This window comes from Prosopis cineraria, unplaced genomic scaffold (assembly GCF_029017545.1).
Source record: "Prosopis cineraria cultivar Desert tree isolate PC_DT_omini unplaced genomic scaffold, ASM2901754v1 PC10, whole genome shotgun sequence".
NCBI classification, from domain to species: domain Eukaryota; kingdom Viridiplantae; phylum Streptophyta; class Magnoliopsida; order Fabales; family Fabaceae; genus Prosopis; species Prosopis cineraria.
The window spans coordinates 6,229,113-6,242,016 of NW_026555341.1; the positions used below are offsets into that span (position 1 = coordinate 6,229,113).

Below are 12,904 nucleotides of genomic sequence, written 5' to 3' on the forward strand. Positions count from 1 at the left end.
AGATATATTTGGATTTAAATTTAAGTTAAATTTTTTGTTTGAACACTTAAAAAATTATGGTTTTAGATTTTGAGAATTTGAAATATATGAATTTTAAATTTGAGATTTAAAGGTGAGATTTTAAATCCAAATTCACTAATTCAAATATTACTTAAATGTATATAAAATTAAAGTGAGCCCTATCAAATTGACTTAAGCTATCTTTATAGAAAGACAAAATATATACCTAATTCTCAAAAGTTTAGTAGGTTTGAATCCCCTTAAAATTATTTAAAGTATCGTTTAATAAGATAGAAAAAGCACCCGTGCAACGACTCTTAAAAATCTTAAAGGCATGGTTGGGTCATTGGGACTTGGAATTGTGAATCAACTACTATGTGCTGGTTTGGATTTGCTCATATAGTTGATAAAAAAATAAACCCAAGCGCCTCCATTTACTCATAATCAGTTATTTGGGTTGTAACTGCGTTTTGGAATAAACTTAAAGGAATAGCTTCTCTATGTCAATTTTGTGAAAATCAATTTTTTAAAAATAATATCTAAAATGATCACATTATAATATAATCAATTATAATTAAAATTAATCATACCCAATTGAAATGCAAATGCATCTATACCTATGTTATCTAATTTTAATAAGTCCCGACCATTGTTTTGCAGATTCTTGATTCTAGTAATCTCTGCAACTTGTTATTGGCATCTTGCAGAGTAGAATTTAGATCGCCTTCCAGTCCAATTGCTTAAAAAAAAAAACTAAAAAAGAGTAAAAAGGGATTATATTCTTGGGTGGAGTACTGTGATTAACTAAGACCCTAATATATCGTAAAAAAGCATAATACCCCGCAAAAGAAATGGAATTTTAAAGGTGAGATGAAGTCTAAAAGACATTGGAGGATATGAGAGAATCTCAAAGGGTAAATACAGGCACGAGGAATAAGAATATACCCAACAAGTGCGAGTTTAACAAACACACAATCAAGCACCTGTTTGGATTGAGGGATTAATCAATTTTAGGGGCAAAAAAATTGATTAATGCAAAATTTATCCAAACACAACTTTTTCCCAAATTGATTTTTTTCCCACAGCTGCGTGATTCAGCTCTTCTGCGTTTTTTTTTTTGTTGTTGCAAAGTTATATGGAAAAATTACATAAAAGGTCCAAGGAAAAAAAACATAATAAAGTACAAAATTTAATAAAAATAAAATAAAACTCTCTTCTCTTCTTTTTTTTTAGTAAAGTTTAAACTTTGAATCCTTAAAAAAATTACTAGCATAAATATTCAAATAGATTATATTATAACATAATCAATTATGATTAAAATTTATCATTTAATTAATTATTTTTATAATTTATTATATTCAATTGAAATCCAAATAGGCACCAATATATTATCAACAGAGGCATAGTCATGATGTAAAATTTGCAATATTTGTAACCCATACATTAGAGTAGTGTGAGACTAATTGATTCCTTAGAGGACTTCTAATACAATCTTGAGGACCTACAAGATCTTTTCTGACATGGGTCCATTATTTTTTGCCCCCATTATTGATAATTTAAAAATTGGATTAGATCGAACGGTTCAACTATCACCTACTGATCCAAACAGTCTGGTCCAACTAAATGAACCAATCTAGCAGTTGAATTGGGTTGACTTGGTCAGTTTTGAGAGAATTAGGTTTGACCTGAAAACTGCAATAGGTCAATTGAGTTCAAAGTGAAAAAAACAAAAAAAATTAGGTTAAGTTGCTCAGATTTACATTTTTTCTTTTTTAATTTCTAGTTCTCTTCTATCTTCTCTTATCTCATTCTTAATTTCTCCTCCACGATCTAGACTCAATCTTTGACCTCTCCTCCAACCTACCTCCAACTTTAGTAATCCAGCTTTTGGCATTGAGATTGAAAGCTCATGAATCATGATATAATAGTGTGCCTCCAGCTTTAGTATTTTGCTTCAAGATCACAACCTCATGTCGGTATGCCTTTGCCTACAACTCCAGCTGTCCAGGCTTCTAGCCTTTGGGGTCGAGATTCCAAACACCATCAAAAAAATTAATATTTTATTTATATATTTGTATATATAAATATTATTTTTATTTAATTTTTATATCATCAATTTGACCATCGGTCTAACTAGTTGAACCATAAAAACAGTTATCTGTTATTATTTTTGGTTCGGGTTTTAAAATGTTGATTGATATCTACTTTCCATTAAAGCACAGATTCCCAGTGCACACTACAAACTATAAAGTGATAAGGTGGGAGGAAGGTCTGTCCATTAACATAACCTAAGCTAATCACGTAGTTATCTTTTTCGTCCCACTTACTCATATGGCCTCCAATCATATTCCATAATTTGGAAGCACTTATGGCAAAGAAAGCTTCGTGCAATAATTGTGGAAAACCCTGCAGATCTTGACGCGGGTCAGGGTGAAGAAAGCTCGTTTCAAAGCAAATACATGCATATGGCACCAAATTAATCACTGGAAAGAAAGAACGGTTAGAGCCATACGATTTACTATACTTTCTTGATCATTGAATAAAAGGTAATTAAGTGATATTGATATTAAAAGGGAAGAAACATATGTCGACAAAAGAAAGTTACAAACCAATTTGGAAAGTGAGAAATAATTGAGAATGAGAGATGGAGAGTTGTGCGGGTGTGTCTTTCGTCCAAATACATGAAGGAAAAAAAAAAAAAAAAAGGGTCTGAGTGGAGATTGAGGTGTACCTCTTTGCTTTGTCAAGATGGTAAAGGAAGATTTTTGGAGACAGCAATTTGAGCAACTTTTATAATTCAAAGATGGAGCCTAACACACAGAAAAAGATTGAAGTACATGCAAGTGAGGCCAGAGTGTGTACAACAAGACGAGTCCCACTAATTAATCATCTCCAATCATCATGTCACTGTGATCCAAAGTGTCTTTTCTTCAGGATAATGGATTCTCTGTTCCACACAGCTTCTTCACTTGAGGTTATTTTTTTCTTGGGTTCGGTTCGACCAAAGAAAATTGTCCTATCAAAAAGGGAAACCCGCGAGAATGAGTTCTGTTATTTGTGTTTATTTGAAAATCTACAATGCTTTATCAGTTTTTATTAAAAATATGCTTTTTTTGTCAGCAATTAAAAAAATGCTTTATAAGTATATTTTATTATATATAATATTTTTATTTTACCTCCAACCTAACCATTCCCCATGAGAAAAAGAGGACAAAAATCCTCACACACAAACATGTCAATATTACATTCAAACCCAGATATCTTACAAATGAAGGAGATAGTGTTGTTACTAGAACAATTATCTGTACCTATTAACAATTATATATAATATATAATATGTAATAAAGGAGAGTATGGCTATCAATTCATCAAGGGCTTCGAAATTCAATAGTGGGAAGGAGTAAATCTAAATCCTATAAAACTGACAATAATATATTATTTCAATCAAAATGTGATTTCTGAGATCAGTTATTCTTCATTATTGCCAACGGCTTGGAAGCGAGCAGTAGAAGACGCACTCAACTTAGGAAAAATAATTTGTAGCTTGATTAAAATAAGTGTTTTTTTAATAGATAATCTAGTCATCTTTTCTACTTCATAGGAATGAGCTACGCGCATTATCTGGCCAGTAATTCAAGTTACTATAAGAAGTGACTTGTAGTTTTAGAAATTCAAGTTGCTCTAACTAGATAATTTTTTTTTTAATTTATTGCAGGAAATTTAAGTATTAAGTCATATTACCATGACTTGTAAATAGTACAATTGTTACAGATTTTATTATATATCAATATATAATAATAAAAGTTACAACAGCTCACATTATTCACAATATTGTTGATTTTTAGATTTTGTGTAAGCATATATAACTAGAATTCAGCTGTTTATAATTTTTTTATATTTATATTTTTGTTGACGTAGAAGATTATTGTAGTAGATTTTTTTTTTTTGGTGCTGGGGATGATAATTTACCCTGGTTAAAAACTCAAGAACTTGTTTGATATTCAATGATACGATCATACGAATATAACTTTTTATTTCACCCGCTCATCATTAATCCTTCACCCGAAAATGCGAAGAATTCAAATAATTCACGAAACCTGAAATGACATGAGGCCCTTCGGATTATAAAAACGGGCTCCTAATGGGATCCGCCTGATCTGATTCGGCCCACGTCAATTGAATTGTCACCTCCACACACGAGTCCACCTATACATTCAATTCACGATCTTGAAGAGGAAAACGAAAACGAAAAATATTTATTCGTCAAAAAGAAAAATAAAAATCAGAAGCGTCGTCCGAGAAAATGATTCCAAATGAATAGCGTTGACTCACAATGTGCAAGCACGAGTTTTGTCGTTTTCACGCTCAAAACTCTGCTTAGCTTAAATGAATAGGCTATATCATGTGAATATTATTATGGCAGTTTGGTTGATGGATGATGAACATGAACTTATGAACCTGAAACATGGGGCTTTGTCCCTTGTGATCTGGCTCTGTGCAGAAGCATGCAATGACCCATATTCGTGTTGGGAAGGCTGCTCCTTCACATGCCACCCCACCTTTTTCATTTATTTATTTACTTATTTATTAACCCCTTCATCATATTACTTGCTTCTCTATATATGACCTCCACTCTTAGAAGCGTTTCCAACGACTTTTCGTTTTTGTCTGTTATATATCATGGAGCTTAATATATTCATTTGAGTCGGTGTATAGTAGCACCAAGCATGTTAGTTTTCTTGCCCTCATCAGCCTTATCATCTTCTTCTTCACAGCAGAATCCCAATTTTATTATATTTGAAAATTATACATATTCAACCGCGCATGCCATTATATCCAGATCATCATTCATTCCTAAGTCAACGACGCACTAGTCGGACCGTTTTATTTGTTTGTATATGCATTAGCAGACAACGACAACGATTGATGTGTGTGTTGAGAGAGGGAGAGAGAGTTTATAGGAATTGTAAGGAAGGCTCATCCCGTGCCTATTTTACATGTCATCCTGGTGCAGCAGTTTTAATCATATAAAACAATGTTAAAAAGAAAATATATACTCAACACACATATGCAATAATGACATGCATGCTACACCAGAAAAAGCATCTTGTGATAGATTCTGATTAAGTAAGGCTGGTCCCCTTGCTTGTAGGATTGGGTAATCGAACTGGTTCTTATCAGTGCTCCTATATTTTAGTAGCATCCTTCATCCTACACCAACTACACTTTTTCATTTGTTTCTGACCACTTCATTTCTTAAACTTGACTTTTGCACATTACATAAGTTAGCCGCTAATGAAAGAAAATTGTAATATATATGTATATATATTCATATTCATCTTACTCTCATCACTTGTAAGTAGGGATTGTTCACGTACGTGGTCGACCAATATATGAGGACAAAAATTCTCTCTCTCCCCCACCCACAAGTTTTAATTTCCTCCATTTTATGAAAGTTATAGAAAAATACCAGTATAGAATAGAGATGGCGTCGTCCTCAACATTATTCGATGACAGACATTCCAGAACGTTAGAATAGAGTTGAAATCTTCTATGCTGGCTGCTTTCAAATCAAATTGATGAGTCTCGTCGTCCTTTTTTCACTTGCACTTAGTTTTCCCCTCTCATTTGGGTCACTTTTAATTACCCCAACCTTTTTATTGCAAATCTATTCATTAATTGAAAGATACACGCACCCGTGTATACATAAAAAAAAAAATCAAAAAACACTTTTAACTGCAACTTGTCCAAAAGACTTTTAGTGAAAAAAAAATCATCACTACGACAACCGTCGTCAATAATTTTGGAAAGCGACAAGCTTTTTGCTATTAAAAGTCTATATTTAGTGGCGACAAATGTTGCTATCAAAATTTTTTTAAAAAATTAAATTTAAAAATTGATTAAAATGTTTATAAAAAAATTATTTAATTTTTACAATTTCTTTCATTTTAAATTTAGTTTCCCAACAAAGATAATTGAAAATATAATATAATATATGTATATTCTTTTTTGTGCAATATATGCATATCTTTTTAATAATACATTATTTGAGATACCTGTATATAGTTAAATAATATATATTTAATTTCATATATAATAATTACAAATGCATTGCAATGTAACTAATAAAGAAAGAAGACTTGAAGCTTTGAAAGTAGAAATTAATGGTTCAAATATTGACTTTAACATATTTTGTAATAAATATGTAACATGACATGAGATGCACACATGGTTGGGTGATGTGGAGCGAGGTGTTAGGTGATGCAACATGAAAAAGCACACATGCTGTGAGATGACATGGAGTGAGGTATTAGGTAATGCAACATGAGGAGGTGTACAAATGGCAAGGTGACATGGAGTATGGTGCACAAGATAATCTTTTATTTTCTTGCAAAAATGTCATCGTTAAAAGTTTGTCGCCAACAAAAAACTATTAGCAATGAGATTTTTTATGGTAACTTTATTGTGGCAAAAAATCACTAGTAAAAATCTTTAGGACTTGTTTGGTTACTAAAAAATGAAATAAATTGAAAAATTAAAAGTAAAAATAAAATGATAGAATAGAATAGTGAACCACATTCATAAGAGGTGAGAGATAATTTAGTTCATGGAGTTGAAAATAATAATTCATAAAATTTTTGGAGAGTGTTATAATTCCCACATTTATAATATATATTAATAATTTTTATCATGCTTAACATGAGAAAGAAGAGTGATTTAGTTTATTTTTATGTCAATTTTTTTAAGCTATTTCATTACTTTCTAATAATCAAACAGAATCTTAATAGTAACTTTTAGACTTTGAGCCGTTTTTTTTTTTTTTTGGCAGCGAGTGAACAATATTTAAGGAGGATATTATGAAAAACGAAATAGAGAGGAAGGGAAGAAGAGGGGGGTGGGGGCATAAGGGACAAAGAGCATCTTCCAGACACAGCAGCTTCGTCTCCGGCGCTCCTCCTCTGCTTACCCCTGTCAGCGCTGCCCCCGCCACTATTCCTTCACCTTCATTCATTTTGAGATCTAAATACATTATCCCCAGTTATGTTGAAATTCATTTCACGCTCCACTAATCAGTAATCACTTCATCTCTGGATACTATAATTAATGTGCTTGTAAGTATCCTTTAAACTTTAAAAATTGACACATATGCATGCTTTTCTAGTTTCGCATTTGTCTGCACTTCCAGTCCCTTGCATTGGGCATGTTGTAACTAAACTAGACCAAGTTTCTACATCATCCTCAACTTTTATCATAAACTTTGATTAAATTATACCATATCCGACGTGTATAGCTTCATATTTTAATATATTAGAAACAAAAGTAACAAGAGGGCCTCCATCTCCGAGGCTCAATGGACTGCTGCTACATTATCTTTTCGGAAGACTCATTCATGACAGTGCGTGCTGGTAGTGCCTCCTTACTGGATCTCCACACTCAAATAGAGTGGATCGCTCATCATCTCAAATTTCAAGTCAAACTCCGCATATATGGGTCCCTGCCCCTTCCTTTATATGTACATATACATGCCTTTTGAGCCGTCTGTGTTCTCCTTACAACTGTATATATACATATATATATATATATATATATATATAACATGCTGCATGTGCTTCTCTTCCCTCCTTCTCATGCCCCACTGCTCCGTGTATGTTTTATCTATAGCTCCATCATGTCCGACAAAAACAACACTAACATAGACATATATACATATATAGAAAGCAGTGAGACTCCACAAAATGGAGGCAAAGAAGGAGTAGAAAGAAGGGAAAGTGAATAGACCCGGAGGAAGCGGGGGGAAGAGACACGCGTCAGGCTGGCACCAGGTAGATCTCCCCGTTAAAGCTCTGGACTTGCGGAATAATATATAAACAAAACATGGAATTTGCAGGAGACCCACAGGGGGTCCATGTGGCCCTCCTAGAAAATTGAAGCTCCTCTCTCTCTCTCTCTCTGCGTTACACTCCTGTTTTAATTGTGCCAGCTATACGATCTTTTCTTAAGAAAAACACACCCAGTTTCCTGTTTTAACGTGTTTATATATAAATCAGGAAACGACCACGAGAAAGTACTTCGGATTTATTATGGGTTAATTCACCAATATGGTCCCTCCTTCATTATAATATCATAACTTTGTCCCAACGGAATAATCTAAATCATCGACGCAACACTCCGAGTGTATGTATGTTCTAATTAACCCCTAACCTTTTATACCTGACTGATCATTGTCATCCAGTTAGCCACCTAGTTATGGTTTTTTGCTTTGTTCATCAGAATCATAATGACACATTCAGAAGGAAACGCGTTTGATATATCTGTGCTGATTGTATGCATATATAGAGAAAATAATGATCTTGAGATGCCCGCTCAAGTGTTCGTTGATATCTGAAGCTAGCTTGAGTTATAGCTAGGCATTTCTTTTTATCATTTAGGGCTGACTTATTTTTATTTTTAATTCATGGAAGCGGTTGTTGAAGAGGTTATATATATAAAGCAAAAGATTTCTTCGGTGTAGATAATACATGAAGAATTAATGTAAAACAAAAATGAATGGACCATACAGACCGGGAACCAGAGAAAGGGAAGAAGGTGGGGCCCATCCGCCGCCCCCGAGAACGCAGGATCTTACCCGAACCAAAACAAGTTTGGACTTTGTATCTATACCTCATGAATCTAACCCTAACTCACACTCTAGTTTTTATGCGAGAAGCTCCTCCTCCGACTTCTCTCTTTTTCCATACAATTCCACTCCAACAACATCCCAAACGCCACCGTGGACACGAATGCGTTCGAAGGTCCACTGAGAGAGAGGAAATCCGTAAGAGCGCTCGCGTGGTGCCTGCGAGACCTCGCGAGATCAGTAATTATTCAATTTCTTTTCAACTCTCTCTCTCTCTCACCCCACTTGAAGCTCCTACTGGAGTTCATCGCGAGAAAGAGAGACAACCAGAGACTAGCTTGTCATAAATACCAATACTTGTTTCCTTTAGAAGTAGCGTCAGTTTTGCCCTGATCAATTTGGTAGTCCCAGTCTGATTTTGTTTATTGCAGTATAGAATTGGATAATTTTTTCTGTGACAAGGCAAAGCAGTAAGGCCATCAATATCAAAAGATTAGGAATGGATCCAATGGCAGGACATGGGCACTCTCTTCCTCCACCATTCCATCTACACCAGCAATCGCAGCATGAGCATCAATTTCAGACTCTGCAGCAAAACACAGAAGATGAACAAAGCGGAAGCAGCAGTGGCCTAAACCTCTCCCACAAGAGAGAGCGAGAAGAAAGCAGCCACAACAACAACAACGATCAAGGGAACATGAACGGCGAGGGTGGAGAAATCACGAGAAGGCCCCGAGGTAGACCGGCGGGATCCAAGAACAAACCCAAACCACCCATCATCATAACCCGAGACAGTGCAAATGCCCTGAGAACCCACGTCATGGAGGTAGGGGACGGGTGCGATATCATGGAGAGCGTGTCTAACTTCGCCAGGCGACGCCAGAGAGGGGTTTGTATCATGAGCGGAACCGGCACCGTCACCAATGTCACTCTGAGGCAACCCGCTTCTTCGAGTGCCGTCGTTACACTTCACGGAAGGTTCGAGATCTTGTCGCTCGCAGGATCCTTCTTGCCGCCACCGGCTCCTCCGGCCGCTTCCGGTTTGACCATATATTTGGCTGGCGGACAAGGTCAGGTGGTCGGTGGGACGGTAGTCGGGACTCTTACGGCTTCCGGGTCGGTGGTGATTATGGCGGCGTCGTTTAGCAACGCCGCCTACGAGAGGCTTCCGCTGGAGGAAGAAGACCCTACGGCAGCGCTTCAAGGGCAAGGAATTGGGTCACCAACAGGTGGAGTTAGTCAGCAACAGCTATTAGGGGACGCGGCAGGTCCACTCATGCATGCTTTGCCTCCTCATCTTCTTAATTCTATGCAGATGCCATCTGATCAGCCTTTCTGGGCTACCGCTCGTCCTCCATTCGGATGAACCATCGTAACTTCTCTCAACCTGTTAGAATCGTCAGACGTAGGAGCCTACCACACTTGAGCTAGCTTAATGAATTGGTACGCTTCTCTTAGGATTTGTATGTCATTTAGCTTATCGATTAATTACACGATCATATATGTTCACTTGGCTTTTGATGGTCCTTTGGTCAGTTTGATTTTACGGAAATAAGCGGTACGTACTTGTGGTTCTAGAAAAAGTTGTAGGAGAGTAATTAGTGATGGTTGTAGCAGCAGTAAGATAACTGGAGAATTATTGATGAAGACGAAGAGAAAGATGCGTACCTAATAGTGATTGAAGTTGGCCCGAGCTACTTCTCTCTATTTCTGTTGTTCCTTCATATAGTGAATGAAGTGTTTTGTAAACTGACTATTATGGCTGTGGCTTCGCATTATTCATTGGTTCCATCTTCTTCTCATTTTTATGTTCGGCTTCATTTTCTAAACAACAAACAGGTAATGGGTAACGTCGACCTTCACTCCTCATTTTTCATGCTAGAGTAGGAATGATGATAAAACTTCAGCACCATCCCCCCCCCCCTCCCAAAAAAAAAAAAAAAAAAAAAACACTCACACTCACGGAATTTTTGTAGTTAACTAGATACATGCGTCCGTGTAAACGTTGGCGCCTGGCCAACACGCATGCAGGGTCTGATCAGGGCTCTTTTTCGAGGCAGTCACGAAATGTTTTCATTTCACGAAAGGCAATCATTACCAAGATGTAGCTTTTCTCTTGCTCATGTAATCGATTATATCAATATATATATATATATATATATAGCTTTCTAGAGTTGATTGAAGCCATGCCCCAATCACAACATTCCATGAACCTAATTAAACTTGTTGTCCACCCAAATTAAACATGAAGTTCCCCAAAACATCCATAGCATTGTCAGCTTAATTAATTACCTCTTCTTGCTCCGATACATAGAACCATAGTATTTGTGTAGGAGAGGAGACATGGATAGAAAATGTGAAAGCAAGGCCTCGTGTCTGCGTTGCTTATGAAGAGGTCTCGCATTATGGTTAAGGTTATAAGGTGCGTGCTTATACATTCTGCTATGCAAGTGCTGTTTCCCTGTAAGGAGGGAGCTCGCAAGTCTGCAACAATGCAAGAGGATTATGTGCAGTGCAGTTGAAGAATTTGGTATAAAAATCAGTGTTCCTTCCTTCCTTGATAAAAAACGAAGAGTACTTGTTTTTAATATTTTCGTTTTTCTTTTTTTTTTACATCATTTTATGTGGAGTCTAATCCAGGGACTAGGAGTCTATAACATTTTTGGCAAATTCAATTATCTCAGTTGTCAATTTGTCATACATCCAGACAAAAGATCTTAACATGCATCCTATTTTTTTTAATCCAAAATATATGACATTTTTAATTATTTGATAAAAATTAAGAAAAGAAAAAATGACAACAAAATCCAACCAAAATATATAAATAACAATTAGGTCTCTCAAAATATTATAATTCCTTTAGAGTTCCTGGGTACTGTTTTGACATTAATGATTTTAAATTAAATGATCAAATTGCCCCTTGTTGGAAAAAAAAATTAACAAGCCTGGCTCCATTTTTTCAATTAAAACTTTTGTTCTGTAAATCATAAAAATTGAATAAAAAAATTAAAACGTTTCAAATTAAATTTCTTTTAGAATTGCAACTTTGATTATGTGAATTGTAAAAATTGAACAAGAAATTATAATTTTTCACGTGAAATTTCTTTTATTATTGAAGTCCCAATTATAAAAATAACCAATCACAACTTTTATTTAAGAAATTACAATTTTTATTTTATAAATTGCAAGAATTAAATAAGAAATAATAACTTACCATATGAAATTTCTGTGATAATTGAAGTTCAAGTTTTAAAAATAATTATTTATAACTTTTATTTTATAAATGGCAAGAATTAAATAATAAATCACAGCTTCTCACATGAACCCATTATTTTTTTATTGTAAACAAGGACAATTTAATTATTTAATTTAAAATCATTAATATTAGAAAGGTACTTAAGGATTTTAAAGGAATTATAATATTTTAAGGAACTTGATTGTTATTTATATATTTTAGTGAAATTTTATTGTTATTTTCTCTTTCTGTAAAAATAGTTTGCATCATTAGATTAAAATAATAAAAACTTATTACTGCTTTTTAAATTACCCTCCACCTCTTGATTGTTCCCGAGATGTTCAATGGCGACTTGATGCCTGGCGGTGGCGTAATGACGAACAACGACGAATTTTTGTGCTCTAATTTGGGGTTGATAGGGATGGGTTATTCTTTTAATTTACCAAGGATGCTTTTTTCTTTTCATATTATAAATACACATACCAAATTGAAAATTAAAAAAATTCATGTTTTACCAATTTTTTAATTCCCTTTTACTTTTTCAATCTCTTTAAAAAAATTTTTCCATCATACCCAATGGGCCTTTTTTGCCACCAAAAGGGCCAGATTAATTTATAACTCATGGGCTACATCTTTATTGTATCTCAGGCCCCTGTTGAAGTAGCCCTTCTCTATGGAATTGAAAAACTTGATTGGAACAATTCCCCCAACTAATGATGAGAGATGTCCCGTTTAGTATCTAATAATACCTCAAACAAAATTATTTTAAATAAAATAATAATTTTGGATAACAACTAAAAGACATTAACAGCAGAAAATCCTATACGGGACTAGCAACATGAATTACTTGATATTATTATATTTTATTAATAGAAAAATCTTTAAATATATTATTAACCAAATCTTTGAAAAACTTGGCTGCAAAATAGAGCAAATTTCTATACATCAAGTGTGCTTTCGAAATAACAAATAAATTAAACGTGATCTGTATGCATTGCATGGACACTAGCCGAAGTACTTACTATTTCCCGTTTATCCAAAACAAAAAAAGA

General features: G+C 34.6%; 1 protein-coding gene across 1 annotated transcript; it reads left to right on the plus strand.

Annotated features, from left to right (window-relative positions):
* Positions 1–8,565: 8,565 nt before the first annotated feature.
* On the plus strand, positions 8,566–10,425 carry LOC129323070 (AT-hook motif nuclear-localized protein 26-like). The gene has a single exon (XM_054969620.1). It carries the CDS (start codon positions 9,117–9,119, stop codon positions 9,981–9,983), a length of 867 nt encoding a protein of 288 aa, XP_054825595.1. The 5' UTR covers positions 8,566–9,116; the 3' UTR covers positions 9,984–10,425.
* The last annotated feature ends 2,479 nt before the right edge of the window (positions 10,426–12,904 follow it).